This window comes from Gekko japonicus, unplaced genomic scaffold (genome assembly GCF_001447785.1).
Source record: "Gekko japonicus isolate JY-2015 unplaced genomic scaffold, Gekko_japonicus_V1.1 scaffold773, whole genome shotgun sequence".
Lineage (NCBI taxonomy): Eukaryota > Metazoa > Chordata > Lepidosauria > Squamata > Gekkonidae > Gekko > Gekko japonicus.
In genome coordinates this window covers 695262-720109 of record NW_015161427.1, presented here as the reverse complement: position 1 = coordinate 720109, position 24848 = coordinate 695262, and the positions used below count along the sequence as shown (strand labels likewise).

Below are 24848 nucleotides of genomic sequence, written 5' to 3'. Positions count from 1 at the left end.
CAGCCGCCATTCACGATGTGCTTCCGTGTGAAGTTCTACCCGACGGATCCTGCTGCTCTGAAAGAGGAAATCACCAGGTAAGAATGGCTCCTCTTCCTCCTCCATCACTGAGCTGGCCACAAAAGGGTAATTTCGTGATGACGGGCTTCACCGCTCTGTGGGAGTTTTGTTAGCTTTGCTTCTGACATCTTTGATCAGGGCGGCAGCAGGGGGGGGGATAGTGATGCACAGCTCCATAGGTGCAGCTCTCCCCCTCAGTGCAGGGAGTGCTGCATCTGTTGCATTTCTGCCCGTCATGGGGCTGTTAAGACTGAGGTTGGGGGAAGCGTTCTGCCTCCTCCCTTTCACAGGTGAAATTGGCTTCACCCAACGTCCATCAGGCTGCCCGGATGTCACAGCCAGTCATTAGAAGGTCCGGGGGCAGAACTGATGAATCCCCCAAGAGCAACAGTCAGCCCCACATACCCAGTTTTCTTGCCCTAGAGGAGCAACCTGAACAAAATCATGGCCAGAATGAAGGCAGCTAAGGAGGATGTTACAGCAGAAATAACCACCCTTTTGCACTCAGTCGATTCCGGCTGCTCCCATGAATGGGCCAGACGGTGTGGAGCAAGTGACAGATCGAGCATTTGTGGCTTCAGAAAACAAAATGGAGAGTCATGGAAACAAAGGCTTACTAAGGAGGAGTACGCCTGAGATAAACCTGGGCTCGGGAAAAAAACCAAGGAAGAGAAACAACCTTCATTTCAGAGTCTTTCCAGAACAGTTTGAAGTCCTCAGTACTGATTTATCTTCAGAACTGGCTATTGGAGTGTGTCCCAGAACTACTGGCCGGAAGGTTAGTAATGGAGAAAGCCCAAAACTCCCCCTGACCATCAGGGAAACAAGCCAAAATAAATTATTGCTGGATATATCTTCTTTGCTACCAAGATTTGATGGAACAAGCAAGCCACAACCCTGCCTCGATGTTCAAAGAGAACGAAAGACTGATTTCTTTAAAGCTCTCTCTACTCCATCCAGTCACAGACTGCCTTCTCAAAATTCGCTTAAAGACAGAAAGATGGGGGGAAATCTGAAGGAAGGATGCCTGGTGCTTAAAGAACATGGCCCCTTCCAGTTCTGTGGTTCTATGATTCTGTCAGTTCTGTGAAGCATAATTTTGAAAGTCTGCTGTCCGGAATCAAAAGAAGTTTTGCCCAATTATTAAAGAGGAACGCCATTAGCTTGACGCTAGCCTCTGCTCTGCAGAAGACTCCGCGTGGTTCTCTAATTAGTCCTGAGGAGCTTATTTTGAAATACCTCCAATGTACTGTCTCTCTAAAACCTTCGAACCTCTGCTCCATGTGTAGTGCTTGGGGGTGTACTTTTCCCTCTAAGCTCCCCAAAATCGGTAGTGCTCTTTTTAGTTCTGTAGAACCTCTCAAAGCTCCCACACACAACACACACACACACACCGGCTACAGCTTGTTTTGACTACAGTTTGACTATCTGAATGTGGTTAGTTCCGCCTCTGAGGGCAAGGTGTGAGGAATCCCCAAGTAAGTAAGTTTCTTCATTTGCTCAGTATTATCAGTTCACTCCATCATCGCTGTTTCGGATAGAAGCATTTTTAGCTTTTAGCGGGGACGTCTGTTCCCTTTTCGATTTATGCAGCTTTGTCCAGAAGTCTTCCTTTTGTTTGTTAGCAGGAGACACAAATTGCTTCGTTGCTGCCCTGCGATCTGTGTCCAGCCTGTCAGGTCCTACTGGATGAGGCACTTTTCTTTTGTTCCATCTCATTAAGCAGGGGTTGGTTTTGGCACCCGGTTCCTGAAGACGGGCAACAGCATTTGACGATGGCAGTTCAGCTGAGACACTATAGGAATGGGGGACTGAAGAACAGGTTCCAAAGACAGTAATCCCTTAACAGTCTTAGCCACTTGACCACCCCAGGAGAAAAGAGCAAGAGTCCAGGAGCACCTTAAGGACGAACAAAATTTGTGGCAGGGAGGGAGCTTTTGTGAGATACGCTGTATCTAAAGAAGTGAGCAGTGACTCACGAAAGCTCCTCCCCTGCCAAAAATTTTAGCTGTCCATCTTGATCTCCGACCCCAGTGAAAGCATTTAAACGTTAAAGGCAGATCTGTGTTAACTGGATCTGTAAACTGTCCTTTCCCATCAGGAATTATCCTAATATATGAACCACTGGATTGAGGGCCAGTGCATCTATGCATTAATACTTTATTAGTAGTAAAAAAAAAAAAAGATCAAATGCAGGAGAATGCAACTCAGATGAACAGTGCAATCCTCAATCGGTGGATTCGGAATGGTGTAACTCTGGGCGTTTGCCTTGCTGCCCTCTTTAGCGGAGATCTAATTAAAGGCAACTGTGGCAGTCATCCTGAAAAGTCCCGCCTCTGCTCCAGGGCACACAAAAGCTTATGCCCCCCTGGATAAAACTTGGTTGGTTTTAAAGGTGCCACTGGACTCAAACTTTGTTCTGCTGCAACAGGGCTACCCCCCTGGGGGGAAAGTTGTCCACACATAATACTTTATTTTCCGTTAATTAAATGTTTAGTTTTCATCTCCATCTGTGTCTTGTCCAGTCAAACATCTAAGGAGAAACGATCTCCTTTCACCCTCACATATAAGCACAGCTACAGTCCAGCAGATTTCCAAATAAGAGACCTTTTTAGGGAGCGCCTCGTTTACATGTGGCCAGTCTTGAATTTAAAGCTTGTGTGTGTGTGTGTGTCCCTTTTGTTTCATTGTGGGTGGGTGGGGTATAACAAATCTGTAGAATAGGCCGGGGGGTGGGTAGATAGATATTCCTCAGTCCAGAAGGCAGTCGCCTCAAAGCCTTGCCCCCCCTTCACCCCATAGCTCCCACAGTACCCTTGAGATCAAACTGACCTTGATCATTGAGAAGTATAAAGCCAGTTTTATTCAGTAGGCTGAACAGTTGTTTGCCTGCTAAATTCATCTGACGGTCACTGGAAACACCACTGTGATGGAAGGCAATGGATCTGGATCATCTGGACCCAGGAAACCTGCTACCCTCTAATCTTGTCGAGACCCGGCTTCAGTTTAGTTGCCTGCATCCGCCCCAAAACTGCCTCCGGGCCCTGGTTCAGGGTTGCCGCAGCCTTCCTGGGATCCCTCAGAAACACCAGATAAATCTGAGTGTTGTCTCCATGTTGGTGGCATCTCTGGACGGTAAGGAAGAAATGGAGTTACGGCCGTCTGGATGCAAGCAGACCTCGGATCACAGGCCGGGAGGTTTGGCTCGTGTGTTCTCGAGTGGACTCCCTGCCACTAGACATGACTCTGTTAATACTTTTTTGATACCTTACATTCCAGCAATTTACGTTCCTCAAAGACCGGTGGCTTCAAATGGAGGCAAATCTAATTTTGGTTCCCTTGTCCATAAATATATTCATCACATCGCTTCTAAACTCTGCTGCTGTGGGAAAAGAAGTAAATTAGAAAGTGGAATCCATCTGATTTAGTGTGAAGCAGGCCTGACACTTTATGGAGAAATTTTCTCCCAGTGAAAAATGTCGCCATTGATCTATGAAACTACCAGTGAGAGGCCCAGTTGTTCTGCGCATGGAATGGATGTTGCTTGTTCCTTCGCTCCTCGCAGGGAATCCTGAGGATGGGACTGACGGGCCTGTACATGCCAGCATTTTCAGGGGGCGAAAAGTTTTGAAAAGACTGGCAGGCTTTAGTTTACTATTATTACGGTCTTAAGACCAACACACAGAGTAAGCATAATATGTGAGGGAGAGAAAAAAACAGTCATCATATACAAAAGTAGAAATCTGAATTTAAGAACTTTTAAAATGCGATTCCCGCAATCTAAGAATTAATGCACAAAACTCAGTGACTGACTGTGTCATCTCTGCATTCTTATGAGGCTGGCAGGCAGGAGCAGTGCCTCTGCCAAACAGGACTTCCTTCCAAGTAAATATGTAGCAGGGTCTTGCTCGTGGGATCAGGTATTTCGAGATCTCTGTGGGGAATGCAGCGCTGTGTGGAGCTGCTGCTGAAATCCCTGTTGCAGCCGGTTGTGGGAAAGGGATGAGTGAGGCCCAGAGTCCCAGACTCGAAGCCCAGCTTGGCCCTGCCTCCTGTCCCGCGGCTGCTGGACGGAGGGTGTTTAACGGTGACGGTTGTCTTTGCCTACTGAAGACACAAGCCTTTCGCTTTCGGAAAAGCCACCCAAGTCCTTTGGATTCGAGTCCAGCAGCACCTCCGAGACCAACGAGAGTTCCAGGGCAGAAGCTTCTGAGAGTCCATGCTCCCCTCGTCAGGCTCCCGAAAGCTCCTGCCCCGAAAAGCTTGTCCGTCTCTCGGGCGCTCCTGGATTCCACTCTAACTGTTCTACGCCTGAGCAACGTGGCCGCCCTCTGAGACTGCGTTCTTTGGGTAACCAGATGAAGTGACCATGAGGTAGAGCTCAATGGAAGCACTGCATTTTCATCTGGAACCAGTCCACTCCTTAAGAGTTAACCGTAGCTCGGGCCAAGGACTCACAGGGGAAACAGCCTCCTCTGCTCCCCCTCAGGGGAATCTGCCGGCATGGGGGCTCAGAGGGGCCGACACCCCTGTGTGTGGGCATGCAGCAAAGCTCACGCTGACGGCCAGCGGAAAGTAAGCCGTGCCAAGGGGAATGTCTAGCGGGAGCCTTGGGGCAAGCCAGGCCGCTTCTCGCTTCCTGCCAGTGGCGTCTGTGTGGGAAAGGGGTCTGTCGGGAAGCTCCCGTTCCTCGATAAAGCTGCGTGTCTGGTCCAGATGTCCTGCGAGGCACTAACCCCCTCCTTGATGTGGTTCTCTCTTCAGGTATCTTGTCTTCTTGCAGATCAAAAGAGACCTCTATCATGGCCGCCTTCTGTGCAAGACCTCCGACGCCGCTCTCTTGGCTGGCTATATCCTCCAAGGTAGCCCCGCTTGACTGGGTGGGAAATCTGCTTGGGGACGTGTGGGCTACTACAGGTCCAGTGCCCTGCCGTCGTGCCAGGGTGCGGGGCTCCTGCGTTCTGGCTGCCCAGGCATCTAGAGCAGGGTTCCAAATTGAGGGCATCATCTAGAGTCAGCTGTGCCGGACGCATCCTTTCTGCCACCTGTCCATGTGGGCAGAGTGTGCCTCCAGCCACAGCCAGATCAGTGGTCCTACACAGGGACTCATAGCTAAACTGTACAATTGTACCATTTTCTGATTTGGGGACCAGTTTTAGAAAGGCTAGGAGCTGCGGTGGCTCAAGTGGTTAAGACGCTGAACTGCAGGCTGTGGAAGGTCGGTAGTTCAGCAGTTCGAGACCCTCTAGTGCCGCATGACGGAGTGAGCTCCCGTCTCTGGCCCCAGCTCCTGCCAACCTAGCAGTTCGAAAGCAAGAAATTGCAAGTAGATAAATAGGTGCCACTTTGGTGGGAAGGGAACAGCATTCCGTGCGCCTTGGTGTTTAGTCACGCCGGCCACATGGAAACATCTTCGGACAGAGCTGGCTCTTTGGCTTGGAAACGGAGATGAGCACCGCAACCCTAGAGTCGGATTCGACTGGCTTTCGAGCAAGGGAAACCTTTACCTTTAGAAAGGCTAAAGCTGATTGGCAGGCTCAGCTGCCACTTATGACGGACCTTGGATTGTAGGAGTGAGGAGGAGTGGCCACAACAGGCATAGACAGCTTTAAAAGGGGATGAGACCGATCCGTGGAGCAGAGGTCTGTCAGTGCCTATTAGCCATGGTGAGTAAAGGGAACCTCCACATTCAGAGGCAGTCAGCCTCTGAATCCCAGTGCCAGAAGGCAAGGTCAGGGAAGGCCTTGGCCTCTCTGCCCTGTTGCTGGCCCTCCCGAGGAACTCGCTGGCCGCTGCGTGAAGCAGGGTGCTGGCCAAGATGGACCGCTGGTCAGGTCCCACAGGGCTCTTCTGATGTTCCTAAGGGCCACCCCTAGACCGAGCAGGCTGTGTGGGCCTCTCTGGACCATTATAGGCAAGGGGCCAGGAGGCACCCTAGCCTGTACCTCAGACAAGCCTCTGGAGAAGGCAGCACACGAACTCTGGAAATAAACGTCCCCTCCAGCCTCATCGCTTTTTCTGTCTCTCTCTATTTCTTTAGCGGAGATTGGCGACTATGACCCTGGGAAGCACCCGGAAGGTTACAGCTCCAAGTTCCAGTTTTTCCCCAAACATTCAGAAAAGCTGGAAAAGAAAATTGCCGAGATCCACAAAGCAGAGCTCAGGTGACGTCACGTTTAGCCTGCATCTCCCGTCCACTATTAGCCGGGCAATGAAAATTCCTGAGAAGAGAAACCTAGCAAGCCAGGAAAATGGCCGGGATCCAGACCGTTGTGGACTGGCCAGGGCTGCCAGTGTTTTTTGGAAACAGGCTCCATGTCTGTACTGTTATGTTGCATGATAGGCAGAAATCCAACAGGTATGGGTTCTCTCTGTGGTGGGGATTGGCGCCGGTTTTGTATGCGCTTGGCCTGTGTTCCCTCCTCCCCCACCCTGTCAGGTGGTACATGCAGGCTGCCCGTGTCTCCCTCCGTCGTGATGACCATGCTTGTCCCCGTTTTCTTCCAGTGGTCAGACACCAGCTATGTCCGAGTTAAACTTTTTAAGGAAAGCTCAGACCTTGGAGACGTATGGAGTTGATCCACACCCGTGCAAGGTACTGGTCGCCCGGCTGAAGCCGTGTCTGTGTCTTAGGTCTTTGTCTGTTGTACGTCGGCAGCAGTGATAAAATCCACAGGGTGCCAGCCAGTCCTTGCAGACGCAGGGTCTGTTCCAGCGCTTGCAGGCTGAGAACGCAGCCCGGCTGGGCCAGGCGTCCTCCGGGGGAGGAGTTGCCACACCCAGGATTGACAGTCCGCTTGGGACTCGCCTAAGCAACTGCTGTGAGCTGGGTCGAAGCTGGGTTCGGCACTCGTTTCCTGGACCCTTTCTCAGCTGGGTCGTGGGCTGTCCCAGGCTGCCCTCAGCTGGGCTTGTGCCTTCCGTCTTGGGCATTGCTTCTCCTGGCTCCCCAGAACAGTTACAGCTTTCTGGCAGGGATTTCCGTGTCTCTTCTGCCACCGTGTCTCTGTACAGGGGTGTGCACAGTAACACGCTGCACCCAGCAAAAATGGCCAAGGGGAGGTGGGTGAGAAAAAATTCAACACAGCACAAACCAGGTAACGAAAGAGGTTGAAATATGGGGGGAAACACCTTTGTATATGGAAATATCAAGGTCAGTTCCTCAAAAAGCTGCAAGTATATTAAATCCCAGGATGCCTGGGACAGCTAGACCTGTTAATCAGTATGTTGTGGGTTGCATTCTCTCTTCTCGCTCTGACCAGCTCCATCGGCTGACCCAATGCGGGGATCTTTGGCTAGAGCTGTGGGGCACGTTGTGCTTTCAGCTCGGCTCGTCTGCCGGACGCCTTGCTTTCAGCCATACAGAGCTAGAAGTGGCAGTCCTAGGAGGGCTGCTTCAGCTTACGGAAGGGCAGGGAAGAGTCTGCCCCCGCTTTGTGAAATCCACTTCTAAGTGGATCCGGGAGTGGCCCGTCAGCCACCGGTCTAAAGTGAAAATGCTGTGTGGGAGGCTTCTTGCCTGCACGGGTCTCCAAACACGGGTGTGCCGGACACCGGCGGCTCTCAAGTGTGAATCACCAGCAGCGGTGGAGGTGTCTGTGCATTTGGCTCAGCGGACTGTTGGCAGAGGACGAGGCAAAGACATTACTTAAGTGGCTTGTTAATGGAAGAGGGCCTATTTGAGCGTGTTTCTGGCCAGAAGCCACGTGACAAGGGTAGTACATCCAGGTGTTCTCTGTTAGCTCAGGCTGCTGCTTATTCTGGAACGGCTCTGGTTCATTCTCCCCCTTTTAACAGACCATGGCAACCTCATTGCATTCCACTGTTTCCCCCCTTGGCTTCCCTTCTTTTTTCAGACCTGGTTTGTGAGGAATTTTTTTTTAACTGCACCTGTAGCAACCCAGTTGTTCAGACTTTACAGTCAAAGCAGGACTGAGGTTTCTCAGAGCTATGGCCCATTTACAGTTTCCTGCTTTCCTTCTGCTTGCAGCTTCTCCGTGTTTGCTTCTCAAGCCTGGCTCGGTAGTTTTTATTGGCAGTCCCCTTTAACTGCCAAGGCAAAGCTTTGACAACATGGCACAAGCCCAGAAAGGGGCCATAAATTTATTTATTTATTTATATTTACATTTATACCCCGCCCACCCTGTGAACAGCCTAACACAACAGTGCTCCCTTTGCCGGTTCAGAGCTTGTATAGAGAGAAGAGTCTTGCAGCCACTTTCATGAAAGCTCAGTGGCAAAGCCGCTTGCCTCAGGTCTGTGGGGAGCTGAGTCCGTAAGGCAGGGGCCACTCCTGAGAGGGCCCTGAGTTGGCCGGGGGAGACTGCCACCAGGGTAGACCACTGAGCTGACCGGGGTCAGGAGGGAAGAAAGGTTTCTTCAGGTATGCGCGGCAGGAGTCAGGGGTAATAGTGACACCTTGAACTGAACCAGACTGGTAGCTGCTGTGTCTGCCATGGGTAGGGTTCCACCCACCGCCCCAAACCAGATAGAGGTTATTCTGCTCCAGTTGCGGTAGAAAAGAGCGAGAGTCCAGCAGCACCTTAAAGACTATTTTATTTTATTTTATTTTGGGGGGGGGGGTTTATTCCACCCTCCCCAAACGGGCTCAGGGCGGATCGCAACAAAATGAGTCAAAGACTCGTTACAACAAAATCACATTAAAATCATAAAAACAACAAACAGTAAAATCAGTAGCAGCCATATAAGCCCGTTGGGGCCTCCAGGTGGAATCCGATGGGCCCTTTCAGCAGGCTGGGAACTGAGGCAGGGAGGCCAACCGAGGTGGAGGCCCACAGCCTCAACCGAAGGCCTGGCAGAACGGCTCCGTTTGGCAGGCCCCTGTGGAACGCTGAAAGGTCCCGCGGGGGCCCTGGTCTCCAGGGGGAGCCGGTTCCGCCAGGCCGGGGCCTGGCCTTTGTGGCAGGGGAGGGGCTTTCCCGAGGCACCGCTCACCCCTTCAGGGGCTCAGGAGATCTCCTCCCCGGCCACAAATGTTGTCTGTCTTTCGGGTGCTCCCGTGCTCTTGCTCTTTCCCGCTGCTGCTGCAGACAGACTAACGTGACCGCCCATCTTGATCCTGCTCCGGTTGAAAAGTCTTAAGTCGTCACACATTGATTTAGGAAGTCCGTGTACTGCTGCTTCAAACAGTACTGCCCAAAGCGATTCACGCAGGGGGGAAACCCATCTCTGTATAATAAGGTGGGAAACCGCGCAGTCAAACAATCCGAAGAGGTGCCAAGGAAGGCTGTTGTGGTGAGGGTCGGACAAAGGCCCGGGGCGGCCGGGTTTGGATCCCGAGTCTGTCAGGGAAGCCCGCTCTGTGACGCTGGGCCAGTCTCTCTCTCTCCGCCCAGCCTCCCTCACAAGGGGGTGCTTGCCGGGAGAACATGGCGGAGAGGAGAATGGTGCTGTCAGCCCCTTCAGGCCCCCATCGGGGAGAGCGGCGGGACTCAGGTGAAAGGCCCAGGGACAAATGAGCACTGAGTCTCCAGGACCACCTGCAGAACCGGCTGCAGCTTTCGTGGAGAGACGGGGAGGTCCGTGCAGCAGCCACTTCTGCAGCGGGTTCGGCGGAAAAGGCCTCTGTACGTTTCAGGCCTCTGTCTGTTTGCCACCATGGTGAGGCGGGGCTGCCTGGCCAAGCGCACTTGCTCGCCGTGACGCAAAGCTCTCGCTGTCCTGCAGGACGTGTCTGGGAATCCGGCCTTCCTGGCGTTCACTCCATTTGGATTTGTCGTCCTGCAAGGAAACAAGCGAGTGCACTTCATCAAATGGTGAGTCCGCCCGTCCTCCAAAGTCGTCTCTTTACCAGAGTGCATTTTGGGGGCTTTCCCACACTTGGACACCGTCTGCCTCCTCTGGTGCAGGTGATCCGCTGGCCGCAGGGTTTCCCCGAGTCCCCCTGCCCCTGGCCTCGCACCCCTGTCTTGCCCCACTGCCGGCCTTCGGGTGCTGCTGCTTCCGGAAAGTGGAGAGAGAACTTGGCCAGGCATTCTCCTCCTCCTCCTCCTCCCCCCCTTGCCCCAGACCGTCCTGCCCTTCTTTTTCTCAGTCTCAGTCAGATTCCACAGCGTTTCCTTGACGCACGCACCCCGCCTGATCGGCAGGATGCTGGGAGCAGGAGCTGAGCCTGCTTGTGGTTTCGTTGCTGCTTCCCTGCTTCGTGTCAAGCAGTGGAATGCCAAGCAGTGAAGTCAGCGGAGGACCAGGAGCCTCAAGGGTCAGCAGGATGCCGGAGTGCCTGCTGTAGCACGCGCAACTGTTTCCTGAGCTCCCACGCCCTGTGCTAAATAATGCCCCAGACTGGAAGGGCAGAAGGGGGTGGGGGGCGGCTCTGGGCCACATGCCGGAGAGTCCTCCTGGGTGCTTTTTTGAACGTCACCTGGCCCCACTGAATGTAAGGTCCCTGATTTGAGTGGGGAACCTCTCCAGAGCAGTGACCCTGTCAGGAAGCCCCCCTTGTCTGAGGTCTCGGAACTTCCCAAGTGTAGCTGCTTTCTCCTTTCCTTGGCTGGAGCTGTGGGCAGCGTCACACACCCCTGGCTCTCTCTCTGCACTCATCAGCAAGTGGGCAGAGTAAACTGGATGCAGGATTGCGCGGCCCTTTTACCTTTATGACAACCCCAGAGATGTCAAGAGCTTTGTACCTTTTTTTTTTTTTAAATCACTTTTTGTTTTGAAAAACTGGTGAATTTCCAGAACGTTGCCAGTTTGTGTGGAGACATTTGGCAACTGACAGACAAGGTTGGCTCCACAGAAGTGGGTGTTCTTGCAGCAGTGAGCCGTGCAGGGGGACAAAGACATGTCCTACTACACCTGCCTGGCCATGTTCTAGAGCTGGGGTGTCAAACCCAAGGCCCGGGGGCCAGAACCGGCCCGCCCAGAGCTCTTATGCAGCCCGCAAGCAACTGGTGCAAGAGAGGGAACGGGAGGGGGGCCTGGGGGGGGGGGGGGAGTGGGCGAAGCCACTCCAATTGTGGCTTCAGCACGACGGAACAACCTCATCTGCAGCATGGGAGCTTCTGCCCAGTGCTGCACCGTTGGAAGTCCAGTCTACCCATGTAGGTTTTTCTCTGCACCCCACCCCCACCCCACGGGGCCTTGTAGTGAGGATACACCAACCTGGAGCTTACCAGCTGCTGTCCTTCGTACAGTTTGTACCTCCAGTACCTGGCATTACATTGTATGGCATACGTGGCCCAGCCCGGCCCTCTGTAACAAATGAGTTCGACACCTCTGCTCTAGAGTGCCAGCAAGGGAACTGAGAAGGGAGCTCTCACGGCCACAGGGAGAGAAAGGCCGCAGGTCTGGCTGCAGCACGGCTTCTTGCTAAGCATGAGAAGGAAGGGAGACCGGCGGGAAGCACCGCGGATGCGTCAGGAACCCCACTAACTGCCTTGCAAAAGGGGGGCGAGCAGACCGCCACAGGCGCTGTATTACTTTTCATTGGCGGCGGGGGGCAAAGTCTGAAGCCGTTTGGGGAGACGCTTTAGCTCCTGGTGAGGGAAAACAAGACCTCCGTCACCTTCCGCGGGGTTGCGGACAGGCGCGGGGGGTGGGTGGGGTGGGGAGGAGAAGGGCGTCCTCCATGCGAACGAGGGGGGGGCTCTCGCTCTGAGCCGGCCGGGTCTGGGTGGTGCTCCCCGAAGACCACAAGAGTCACCCACGTGCTCAGCCCCCCACCCTCCCCAGGAGGTTTCCCCGGGAGCCTAAAGCAGGCCTCCCTGAAGAGCTGCAGAGGGAGACAAAGGCGCCCAGCTGCTGGATCCAGGGTCTGAATGTAGAGGGGGGGGAGGAGGAGGAGGGTTCCCCCCGCTGTGTTACGGCAGAAGTCCCGGGGCAGCATGAAGGTGCAGAAGGTGGTTCCCTGCCGTTAGCATGAGAAGCTTTATGACCGGGGGGGGGGGGGAATGTTCATCCCCCAGAATGCTCTTGGGATGTGCCGGCTCCCTCCCACCCGTGGCGGTTCTGGGTGCAAGGCCCAGTGAATCTGAGGCAGGGGAGGGAAGGCAGGCACAAGCAGCAGCAGCCTCTCCCTCCCGGAGGAGCCACCCCCCAAGGAGTGAGGATCCTGCGCTGCTCAGCCCCAGGTCCTCCTGGGCACTTCCCCTTCCCTGGTGCAGCACAGGCATCTGTAGGAGGGGGAGTCCACGGAGGGGTCTCCCGGGCTCAGAGCCTGGAATCCGGAGGCCACCGGAGGGGTGCCTCGCCTCCACCACAACCCCCTCTGGGTCAGGCAGCTCCGGGAATGGTGCCCGCCTGCCCACTGATGGACGGAGTGGCACTCTTGTCTGGGAGGCTCTGAATCGTTTGCTGCCCTGAGGGGGAGGGGAGGGGAGGGGAGGAGGCTGCCGGAGCTCTGCAGACCGCTGGCCCTTCTAGCTCAGTGCAGATAATGCTCCCTCTAAGCTGTGTGGAGTCCTGCGAGCAAGGATTCTACTTTTGTGAGCCACCGGCATTAAAGTTGTGAGCAGGTGATTTGGCTCCTGCATAAATGAGTTTGCTCTGGAGCCCCATCCCTTCCTGAGTGAAGACGAAAATGTGTGAGCCGGAGGGTAAAGAACTGTGAGCTGGCTCACACTCACTCAGCTTAGAGGGAACACTCTGATGTGGTGTGCAGGGACCGCCGCGGGGTGTTGTGGAGGACCTGGAGAGGGGAAGGGGTTCAAGGGCAGGGCAAAGCCTTTTCCCAGCGGTGATATCTGAGCGGGGTGACCGTGGGCAGCAGGGGCAGCAGGGGCTGCTAACCCTCTCCTGCCACCTGTTCCATCACCTGCCCCAGTCTGGAGCTCCATCGGGATTAGAGAAGGGTGCTGAAGGCAGAAGGAAGCAGTGGCTCTTCAGAGGCCACGTCCCAGCCCGGAGGGCTCTGCGCCCCCCCACGTGAGGGTCGTGTTCCCTGGAGGGAAGCCCCGTTTGTGGCAGGCCTGCCTTGCGCTGTCCGCCCAGACAGATTCAGACGAGACCAGGGCCCTCTTTGGCGGGCACTTCACCCCCTCGGCAGCGGCGGCACTTGGGGAGGAGAACCAGGAGTGACTGGACATCCCGCTAGATTGGGCCTGGCCCCCTCGTTCTTTCGAGGGCTGAAAAACTGTCCCTCTCCCAGAAGAGACGAGCATCTCCTTGAGAGGGGAAAACGTCCCCTGTGAGAACCTTCCCCGGTCTGCTGCTTTTGTGGCAAGGGGAAGGCAAGGGAGCAGCCATGTCTCTTTGCCCCCTTGGATGCTCAGGCGACACTCTCCTGGGGAGGGCCAAGCACGGGTCTAGGGCCCATGACTGGGAGGCCACTGGTGCCACAAAGACCTTCCGGTGCTTTCCGCAAAGCCCGGTTCTGGGGTATTTGTTCCTGGGCAGGAAGGGTGACCTCAACCCCTGGTCCCGGCAGGTAAGAAAAATCATCATTGTCCTTTGCCCCCGGAACAATGTAGCCAAGCCATTACCCTGCAGCAATTGGGTGCATCCCTAGAACACTTGACTTGCATTTTATGAAACACTGGAAGGGGGTCATTGGACAGAGACCCGGCAGCGCCTTCCCTAGCTGACCTCCTGGGAGGTCTGCATTTTTTTCACCTGTATTTCCAGTGTCCAGCCCAAAGTCAAGACCCAGGCGGCGGAGTTAAGGGAAGGAGGTGCCAACCTGAGAGAATGCCCCCCCCCCCGGCCGACGGCCCTTTCCAGATCTCTGGCCCTACGCAGTGCTTCCTGCCTTCCACACCGTCCTCGACCCACCCCAAGGGGACTGTCGGGCCTGGTGCCCTTTTCCTTTGGCTCCAACCACCCCCAGCTCCTGTTCCAGTCCGTGCCCCGTCTCCTTCGCGGACACGGCTCATCCCCCTGACGAGGAAGCATCTTCCGTGATGCTTCCATCCGCGCTGAGAACCCTGCCTGCAGACAGGCCCGTGTGGATTCTCCCAGCTGGATCCGCTCCCATGGCCCCACTGCAGAACAGAACCGCGTTTCTTTCGGAAAGGCTGCCAAGGCCGTTGGCGGTGCTTCCCCCGGAGGTGCCCGCCCACCTGGCCAACTTCCTCTCTGGCCATCCTCAGAGCGGCAACCCCGGTCCGTGCGCTGCACACTTACGCTGTCCCTTCTCTTGCTTTGTATTGTGTCCCACTGTTGATGTACCGCAGTCTCCTGTTTCCCTTTTTTACTGCAGCCACACACTGGGCTGATGGCTTCAAGGATTTTTCTACAATAACCCCTAAACCCCCTTCCTGGTCAGTACGCTGCATGACTGTTCCATGTAATCTGTACTCTCAATATTTGGTTTGTTGCCCCCAAACGTATTATTTTGTACATTTGTCTGCATCGTCCATGTCAATTGGCACAGTCATCCAAAAGACCCCCCCGCCCCCCCCCCCAGACTTGGCCGCGTTGTTGCTCATTCTTTGCTGTCTCTCAGATTTTGGGCTCATCAGCTAAGTGTGGTTACTTTACATTCAGTATTCTCATCCGGATAATGCACCTGTGTTGTAAGCCGGGTTTTCCTGGGGGCTCCTGGACTACCCCCACACCATCCCACTCAGACTCTCCGCCCCCAAACCACGCTCTCCGGGAGGCCCAGGGTCATCTTCCCTCCCCGATTTGACACTTTGGGAGGACTGCAAACGTTGAACATGAAACTCCTGCAACTTCTGTCCTCAAAACATTCTTTTTCTTAACTTTGCGTTTCATGCAAATAATTTGGTTTAAATTTCTGCATCCTGCTGGAACAAATTCCACTCTGTCTGTGGGCTCTGCATTTGTAATGCTGTGTGGGGGGCAATGGGTTGGGTGCCGGGGGTGCCACCCGTTTTTTTGGGGGGAGCCCACCCACTTACGGAAGTCTTCTCTCTCTCTCTTTTTTGTGCTCATAGGAATGAAGTGGCAAAAATGAAATTTGAAGGCAAGACGTTCTATTTATACGTAAGTCAGAAAGAGGTGAGTGCTTTCTGCTGGCCTCTCTTTTTTTCGAAAAGGGGGGAGCATTTAGGAGCTGCAGGATCCGAGCAGGGCTCCCGTTCTGCCCAGGGGCCCACTGCACATGACGGAAGGTCCTGTTTGGTTTGGGGGCGCCCCAGTTAGATTTTGATGGCTCCTCCACCTCTTCAGTCCAGTCCAGAACTCCACAAACACGCAGGAGAAATTCAGTCCACGGGATGCTAGTAAAATGCTCTTCTGATCATTAGATAGAGGCGGGATGATAGAGTGAAGCTGCTGCGGGCAGGACCAGAGCTTGAAGTCTGACAGTGTTCAGCTGTGGAAGAGGCCAAAAGGGCAGAGAGCCCTTCATTGCTGCCAGTAACTTCTTACAGCACACAAGTAAAAGCTGCACCAACCCTTTGGGCATCAGCCGTGGCCTTCAGTGCCAGGTGGCCGCCGTGTTTTGTCTGGTATATGATGATGCACCATGGATTTATTTTTTTAAAAAAATTACACCTATCCGCAGCCCTTTTTAGCTTGCAGACCGCTGTGCCATCCTGGTGGCATTGGTACGATGCTAGGAAGGGATTTGCTTTTAAAATTAGCTCGGCAAGGCCACTGAATGTGAACCAAGCATGTGAATTAACCTTGTGGGTTTTCTTTTTTTGGGCTTTTGGTAGGAAAAGAAAATTGTTCTGACATATTTTGCTCCAACTCCTGAAGCCTGCAAGCATCTCTGGAAGTGTGGGATCGAAAATCAAGCTTTTTATAAGTAAGCAACAAGCAGTTCCCCACGGGACTGACACTGTCTTTGGGCCAGCAGCAGCTCACGATGCTGTCAGGGGCTGTCAGCGTAAGGGGGGGGGGGGCTGCGTGGACAGGAGACTCCCTCCTCCTCCTCCTCCTCCCTGTGCCTGCAAAGATCAGGAAGGCCCCCCCGACCCACAAAGGCAGCACCCGCCTCTCTGAGAACTGAGGAAGGAGTCCTGTTCCAGTGCCAGAATTCCCACTGCGGGACAGACCAGACACGACGGCCTCCGCCGGACACCATTTTAAAACCCTGATCCAGCCCACAGCAGGGTGCTCTTGTCTCTCCCCCCCCCCCACGTCTTTTCGAGTTCTGAAGCAGCTGTAGGAGGGGGGCTTTGGGCACTCGCTGAGGCCTGGGGGTGGGGACAAGAGCGCCTCAGCCCCCTGCACAGCGGGCCCAGTCACATCCAGTATGGCCCCCTGTCCAAATGACCACCGTTGGTAGCTCTTGGGTACCAGGCTTGGGCCGAGACGCCTGTCGCTGGCCCCTACGCTGAAATGCAGAGGCCCAAGGGATTGACACAGAGACTCAGTACAGGTACAGCATTTCCTCAAGCGCAAGACTGTGGCTTTTTCCACAGGCATGTGCCCTGCACAAAAGGAAGAGAATTAAAAAGAGGGGATGGTCTTACGTCTGCATACAAGTCACAGTTATGTTGGCTATGAATGGGGGTGGGGTGGGGGGTGCAACCTTCTGGATTCCCTTCCATTTGAGGAAATGGGGTGATCTCTCTCAGGGGGGAGCAGCCCGGGCCGTTCAGGCGCCTGCCCTGAGAGGGACCCCTCTTAAGCAGGTGGTCTCCTCAGAAGCCATTCGGGACTATTCAGTGGGGCTGGCTCCCGGGACAGCACCCTTCGTCCCTCCTTGTCCCTTTTCAAGTGGGGAGGCCGAGTGTGCCTGGACGTGAAATGCAGCTGCTGCTGTGCCTGGCTTTACAAGTCTGGGGTTTCTCTTCCTGGTGGCGAATCGGCCAACTGTGGCCGGCTGGTACAGCCACTGAAGCGGACGCGGAGCACAATCAAGCCGCTGCTCTTTCCTCTTCGCCGCCGGCACGCCCCGGGGGGGGGGGAGGCTGGCTTTTTTTTTTAAGAATCCAGATTTCACCTGCAGGGATGTTCTTCAAAAACCCAAGCAAACTTCGTCATTAGCCAAGGAGCCGGCCCAAGAAGTGCCAGGCTGCGGCACTCAGCCGGCAAGTCGCACGTACCCCTTCAGCCTTCCGGCCAGGGCAGGGGCCAGGCAGCACATGCTCAGGAGTCCGATCTCGGGCTCACAGCAAGAGCTTCTCTCAAGATAGTGTCATAACCCCCCCCCCCATGGGCATTCTCTCCCCTGCTGTATCAGATTTCACCTGCAGGGATGTCCTTTTCCACACCAGTGTTCTCTGAGGGCCAGTTCGGTGTCGTGGTTAAGAGCGGCGGAGTCTAAACTGGGAGAACCGGGTTTGTTTCCCCACTCCTCCTCCCCATGCAGCCAGCTGGGTGACCTTGGGTCAGCCACAAGTTCTCTCGGAGCTGTTCTCTCAAGGGCAGTCCTCGAAGGAGCTCTCTCAGCCCCTGCCTACCTCACAGGGTGTCTGTTGTGGGGAGGGGAAGGGAAAGGAGATTGTAAGCTGCTCTGAGATTCCCGAGTGAAGGGCGGGGGATAAATCCGGTCTCTTCTTCTATGTTAAAAAAGTAGAACAGCTGACAGGAGGAACTCTGGTTAATTCCTGCCCTCCCCCTCAAGCAACTGTTGAAGGGGCCACCTTATGGGCCTGCCTCGGTATGTCCTGCATTCAGGTGCCACAAGGGTTTCTTCTGCTCTTGTCGGCATCCCTTGTTTGCATTTGTTGGGGGGGGGGAGGCCTTCTGCCTTGTTGCTCTTTCCGAGCAGCTGCTCTCCCGCTGCTCGGATTCACCTCATTATCTCGATGACAGAGTGGAAGGGGTGGGGCAGGGTGGTCCAGGAGATGGGAGGCCGGTTTTCCTTCTGCCAGACTGTACCAGCAGAGCTCAAGCACTCACGCTTGAGTAATATCGGGCACGGAGGCCAAGCAAGTGACTCGCACGCCTCACAGATAATTTCTGCCTGCCTCTCTGTCACATTTTAGTCTCGCCATTTCCTCAAGGCACTCGGGATGGTAGAGATGAGTGTTCCCAAAAGAGCAGAAGTAACACCTGTTGCTTTAAGAAAAGAATGCCCCTTTAACTCTCAGGTGGCTGTTGGGGATTGCTAGGCAACCGTAGTATTACCAAACCTTCCACGCCTTGGTTTCTGTCAAGCAACGTTGGGGGGGGAGTAGATTGGGAGGCCCCAAAAGCCCTGGAGGACCCCCCCCCAATATCATGTCTCCTGATAAAGGACGACTCATCAGAAACAGGCCCAGTGGCAACTACTAGAAACTCTGTACCCCTTGTCAGGGCCATCGTGCAACTCAGCCGGGCCCGGCCCAGTGCCTCCCTGCCCAGCTGGGCCTGCCCACCCTGCAGCTCAGCTACTGAAAGGTTGCCGGGGGTGAGGAAGGAGGGAAAGCTGAAGAGGGGCAGATAAAGGTCGGTTGGCTGGTAGATGGGATGGAAAGAAGGGAACAGGTAAATGGGAGAGGCTGTGGGGGATACCAGGGAAGGGAAAGAATAGTAGGAAAGGGGGACACAGGGGGAAATTAGGTGCTCTCCGTAAGTTCTTATGGGTCCCCCACTTGTAATAATTATTTTTAAAAAATAATAAAAGTGACAGTGACCTTATTGGACAGTGTATAGAATTCTGATGGGAGTTCAGGACCCAAGCGCGGAGGATGAGGTCAGGGAGCACGCAGATCGTGATCGTGCCTGTAATTCTGCAGACATGTAGAGCCCTTAAAGCCCTCCTCCTCCCTGCTTCACATTCCTCCATCTTCTACAACACGTGAGAGAAACAAGTCTGTTATCTCGAGATAGACAAGTGTCAAGGAAAGAGCAGATGTGCTTTTCCGATCCCCTCCATTCTTCGGTCCCATGAAGTCCATGCAAATGACGACGTGAGTGACAGGAGGGGGGCGGGGGTCCGAGGGCACACAGTGCTGGAGGGGCATGGGCCACTTGACGAGAAGGCCTTGCAGGTTTCAGCGCTGGCCTGTATCCGGCCACACAGCGGCGCTCCAGTTCTTCTTCAAGAGGGTGGCAGCCGTGTGAAAGAGAACTTAAGGGCTTTGGAGTCTTCTGAACGGTGTAGCTTCTGCGTAATGGTGGCTGCCTGGAGAGCAGATCGGTTTAAACCCGGGTAATCAGAAACCTTCCTTTTGCAATATCTTTCCCCTGCTTTCCCAGCTAGCAGTCCAGTGCTCCCTCTCCAGTGTTATCTGCAATTATAGTTTGAATAAAATGTTAAAAATCTGATCAAGTAAATCAAACGACACAATTTTGTGTGTTGGGCTATACAGACTGCATTTTATGTTCTTGAAAGAGGTAACTTCGGTTTAGATCTGACAGAGAAATAAGCCATGCACCCATGTCAGTCTTCCCTCAAATTTCTCTAGTTCCCAGGAAACGTTTCTCACCTGTGGATTCAAAATTTCTGGCCGTGTCGCCTGGGAAAGACCTCTTTCGAGTGTCCCTCGCGCCAGTTCCCTTTTCAGTATATTCTGCCAGCGGCTGCTATTTCCCAGCGCTTTTTCAGGAGCCATGATCGAGTAGGTGGTCTCGTCCGGGGCCTTCAAGCCAACATCCTTCTCTTGTTTCAGACTGGAGAAGTCGAGCCAAGTCCGGACAGTCTCCAGCAGCAACCTCTTTTTCAAGGGGAGTCGGTTCCGATACAGGTAAATAACGACCGTAAGTAGCACTTCCTAGCGATGCTCTCGGGTGCTCCCTCTTGGCACCACTTGGGTTGTGTCGGGGAGAAGATGGAGCTGAAGGAGGCCTCCCTATTGGCCCTGTCATCTTCCCAGGATGCAACGGACTTGCTTTCCTTTTCTGTGTTCTAGCAAAGTGTCTTTGCTGCCGGTTAGAAATTCAGGAGTAGGATGCACAGACACGTGTTGGGCCCGTCGGCTCTCACATCTGCCGGCGGAGAGCCGGCTGGTAAAGGGTTTCGTCTAGGATCTCCTCCTTTGCCAGGCGACAAGAGAAACTAGCAAACTGTCGAGCTGAGAAGGGAGGCATAGAGCGTAGCGTGACCCCCGCCCCCCCCCAGCTGTTCCGTGTCCCTGGACAGAAAGTGATGCGCTTCCTGTTAGATTTCTGTCCCTGCCAGGAAGGAAGCGGCTCCTGCCCTCGTGCCAGCAGGGCTTCTGATGGGAAGAGCAGGCCGCTGTTTGTGTGCCTGCGGGGCAGTGGGGCGGAGGAGAGCGTTTCCCTTTCCCGTTACTCCCTCTCTCCTCCCACCCCTTTCAGCGGCCGCGTTGCGAAAGAAGTGATGGAGTCCAGCGCCAAGATCAAGAGGGAGCCGCCAGAGATCCACAGGTAAGGCTCAGCGCAGAGCTCTGTCGTGGACAAACTGTGGCCTCCTCTGGCATCAGGTGTCTCACAGCACCTCCCGCGCGGCTTGATTCCCCGTCGGCTGCAAAGCGAGTCACAGTGGTGGGAGGGCGTCACCTTTACGCCAGAGCTTTCTGCTCGGCACCGTTTCCTCGGTTTGCTGCGCGATCCCCAGAGGCCAGTCCCCCCATGCGCTTTCTCTCCCCCCCCTGTGCAGGGCCGGACTGGTCCCCAGCCGCAGCTGCCCCTCCATCACTCATGGCCCCCGGCTCAGCAGCGTTCCCAGGACCCGGAGGAGAGCGGTGCACATCTCCATCATGGAAGGTGAGGTTTCCGTCCTGCCTGCGTCTTTGCAGAGCTCTTTCTCCGTGGGGTCAGCAGCACAGGAAATGGGATACAGTAGAGGGGGTGTGTCGGGGGAGGGTCTTCTGCTTGCAATCCACGTCTCCCCCCCCCCCCCCCCCCCCGATTGGGACTGGAGTCCTTTGCCGAACGCAGTATGAAAGATCAGATAGTTCTAGAGCCTGTCTCTGTGCTTTCTGAGTCCCATATTTTTAAGGCAGTTGTGAGCAAGGCTCCTTCTAAGTTGTAGTGTCTTGTGAGCAAAAATTCCACTTTGTGAGCTACTGGCCTTAAAAGTTGTGAGCGAGCGATTTGGCTACTGCATAAATGAGTTCGCTCTGGAGCCCCATTCGTCCTGAGCTCAGTCAAAAATGTGTGAGTTGAAGCTTAGAGGGAACACTGGTTGTGAGTGGTCGTGAAGGGCCCATCTTGTCCAAATATTCCGGCAGTGCCTTGTCTTCGTGTGCAGCATTGCCCTCTTGTGGCTGCATCAGGAAGAAGCAACCCCAAGGGAGCTCATGGGATGGCCATGTTTCCTGATGCGTCCTCCTCACTTTTGATTTTGTGTAAAAAGCCTGACCGGTCCCACACAGAATGACTGCACCAGTGCATATTCCAGGGTGCAGCGTGCTTGCAAAAGACTACCACTCGTGTGGGATGTAAAGCCTCTCCGTTGGACCTTGCACGCCTGTTCCACTCGGAGCACTTTCACCTTGTGCAAGAGTTTCTCCTTGCCGGAGACGGGGCTCCTTCAGCCAGGGGAAAGGGCCTCCTTGGACCCTGTAACGAGACGATGGGCTCTCGCATCCAAACAGAGAAGGTGGACCAATCCGTTCTATGAGAATTAATCTTTTAAAAACATTCAGCCCCAGATATCTCCAGAATCTGTCAGATAAAAGGTGTCTTACAGCATTTATTTCTGATAATACAAATGAATTAATTGTGAGTGTTGTTCTTTGAGCTCTCACCAGCAAACTAGGCAGGAAACCTTCAGAGTGTTTCTACCTTCCATGGAAGAAGAAATTTTTCTTTTTATTAGACAAGACGTGAGAAAATACAAGCATGTGACAACCCTGTAGCTACTGCAAAAATAACTGCCAAGAATATTAAATCTCTCGTCCTTTCTCCACTATATTTGAATAAGTAAAATTTAAAACTGAGTGGATTTCAGAGTGTTATCTTAAACTGCTTTTAGTAATTTTTCTAATTGCATCAGTCCAGTTATATAGAAAAACTGTAGTCTAATGATATGCTAAATGTTTTCTAACTTAAACTTGACCATCATCTAGGTAAGTGACTGGTTCTTAACTATGGATGAGATAACCAAACAGGTGCATCTAAAAACACATTTGATATGTGCTCATTGTCTTTTTCAAACACGATTTTAGAAGGCGAAACTTTAAATCTCTACTAAAAGGCAATAAATCTAGTATTTCCATAATTGTTTTAATTAGCTCGTAAAGATAAAAACCTTATGCGATCAGTTTAACCCTCAGTTCCTCCATGAAAACATGCATCATCTGCAGGAAAATACGGGACGTAATCCAAATCCTGTTACCATCCAGTCCTCGGAGGCTCATATTGAGCACTGGCCAGGGAAAGACCCCCTCCCCCCCCCTTTTTGATACGGCACACCCGTCAAAGAGGACCTTCTGCCATTTTTAAAAATGGCTGTGGTGGATAAAGTATTAATGCTGCCCTCTCCTTCCATGGCAAGCTACGCTTTTCCAGGGCTCTGAACGGTGAACAGAGTTTGGGATTATTTGCAGTCTGTTTTTTTTTTTTTTTAAGTGAATATGACAGCTAGCATTACAGGTCAAGTATAACAGAGGAGGAACAATCATTGTCAGAACCCTGCCTAACCTAACAAACAGGAAGTTGCTTAAACGTTATAAATCTGCCCGAACTACTTATTTATTCTAGTATTTATATCCCACTTTCCCCTGTAACTCAAGGGAGCTGACAAATTATACTGAAAAGAATAATAGTAAAGGTAAAGGTTCCCTTGCTTGAAAGCCAGTCGAATCCAACTCTAGGGTTGTGGTGCTCATCTCCATTTCACGAAGAGCCAGCGCTGTCCGAAGACGTTTCCGTGGTCATGTGGCCGGCATAACTAAACACAAAGGCGTACGGAACGCTGTTACCTTCCCACTGAAGTGGTACCTATTTATCTACTTGCAATTTCTTGCTTTCGAACTGCTAGGTTGGCAGGAGAAAAGCATAATAGTGGTGTGCAAAAAACAACAACCCACAAACTTTTCTCTCTCCATTATTGCCTATGGGGACCATTATAGTCAATGGGCTCCATAGGCTATAAGGGAGAATGAATCTGGAGCTATCGGGGGCTCGGGGTGTGTGTTATTATTATTATTATTTTAGATAGATGAATTAGATTTGCAGCATAGCTGCTGGTGTGTCTCCTCAAAAAAACCCCCAAGTTTCAAAAAGATTGGGCCAGGGGGTCCAGTTCTATGAGCCCCAGAAGGAGGTGCCCCATCCTCCCATTGCTTCCAGGGGAGGGGAAAATGCCTTCTCAGTTCACTTGCAGGCTGCACTGCCAGCTAAAATGTTGTGCGCCAGTGCCCCCCAGTGCAGCTTAGAGGAACCTTTGCTGGGGTTCCAATCTGAATAGCCCTGGAATTAAGTTTGCAGTGGGGAACGTTCTCAGAGATCCCTGAGGGGGGGCGGAAGGACTTGGTGACACATGTATTGGCCGTCAAGAAAGTAACGGCCTCCCCTATAAATCCTTGCTTGGGACCCTGCTGGCCATTCCTGCCACGAGGCCTGCAAGAAGGTGGCGGCTTATGTAGGAAGTCCCCAACATGGTGCCCGCCCCCCCCCCCAGACACTCTTAGAAAGTAAGTGGGACTGCGGCTCAGGAGGGCTTCTGATCGGCTGTGCAGACGATAGAGTGTCCTGTTCAGCAGAGCGTCAACATTTCAGGCAGAAGAGGTGCCATTTTGGGGTTGGCTCGGCCTCCTGCTCAGCCATTTTGTGATTGGCCCCACCTCCCAGGGCAGCCCTTTCGTGGTGGTGCCCATTGCCCCGTGTCGGAATCCCAAAGGCGGAGGCTGGAGACCCCTGTGCCAAAGGGATCGGAGCTGGGGGGGGGCCCTTCTCGAGCATATGTCCCCTCCGAGCTCTGAGGCCCGCCTCCCTCCCTCATACAGGCCTGGAGTCTCTGCGGGACAGCGCCCACTCCACCCCCCTGCGCTCCACCTCACACAGCGACGCCTTCCTGCCCCGCTCGGAGAGTGGCCGGGCGGAGAGCAGCGAGCGGGTGGCCATCATCTCTGACGAGATCTACAGCCCTTCCGACAGCGTCCTCCCCACCCCGGTGGCCGAGCACAGCCTGGAGCTGATGCTGCTGTCCAGGCAGGTCAACGGGGCGCCCCGCAGCATCGAGGAGGAGAAGGAGTCGGAAGCTGGCACCCCCACGGCGGCCGAGGGCCCGGGCGGGGAGCTGCGGGCCTTGTGCCAGGGCACAGCGCAAGCCGAACAGGTGAATACGTTTCTCTTAAGTGTCCTCCGCTTGCTCCTTGTGACAGTTGGGCTCCTCTTTGTCTTGCTCCTCCTCCTGATCGTCCTTACCGAGTCTGACCTTGACGTTGCCTTTTTCCATGATATTCGCCAGACCCCCGAGTTTGAACAATTCCACTATCAATACTTTTGTCCCCTCAGGCGATGGTTTGCCTGCAAAGTCCGCTTCGTACTCAGCCTCCTCCTGGACAGCTGAAGGGAGGGGCGCCCCCCTCCTCCTCCTAGTCCCTAGCCAGGCGGACTGCGGAAGAGCCCCAGGCAGTGGGATGCCTCTCGCACACGGCGGCACCACCATCGGCGCGTGACACGAGGCCTCCTCTCGCGCACTGCGGCCTGGTCTGGCCGGGGGGAGAGTGCGGGAGGGAGAGACTCATGCCAGACCCAGACGACTGGCTTTTCCGCCTGGGGTCTCTTCCCTCAAGTTCCGGCAACAGCTCTGCTTTCTCACTTCTAAATTATTCCGCGACCGTCAAGTTTCATTTTCCGCTTTCATAGATGTGTTCACTTACGGAATTTCCAGTGAAGAGTTTATTTTATTACTACTGATAATGGCGTTAAGCGGTGCCAGCCTCCGGCTGGGACCCTGGCCCAAGAGGACAGCCGCTGCTTTCGGCAGGAGCTTCTGTAATGGTGCTACCAAGTTGTCACTTCAAGATTAAAAGGGACTATTTTATGGAAACTGCCACTGTGCATCGCACGACCACCTCAAGCATCCATCCATCCATCCATCAGTAGAGGCGGCAGTCTCGCTGTCCAGG

The 24848-nt window shown here is 53.9% G+C and overlaps 1 protein-coding gene across 1 annotated transcript; it reads left to right on the top strand.

Moving 5' to 3' along the window:
- Window positions 1-24286, top strand: FRMD5 (FERM domain containing 5). Its single transcript, XM_015428879.1, has 11 exons — window positions 1-77; window positions 4825-4922; window positions 6101-6224; window positions 6568-6655; window positions 9748-9836; window positions 14919-14982; window positions 15645-15736; window positions 19476-19550; window positions 20125-20193; window positions 20426-20532; window positions 23721-24286. Exons 1-11 carry the CDS (start codon window positions 16-18, stop codon window positions 24284-24286), a joined length of 1434 nt encoding a protein of 477 aa, XP_015284365.1. The 5' UTR covers window positions 1-15.
- The last annotated feature ends 562 nt before the right edge of the window (window positions 24287-24848 follow it).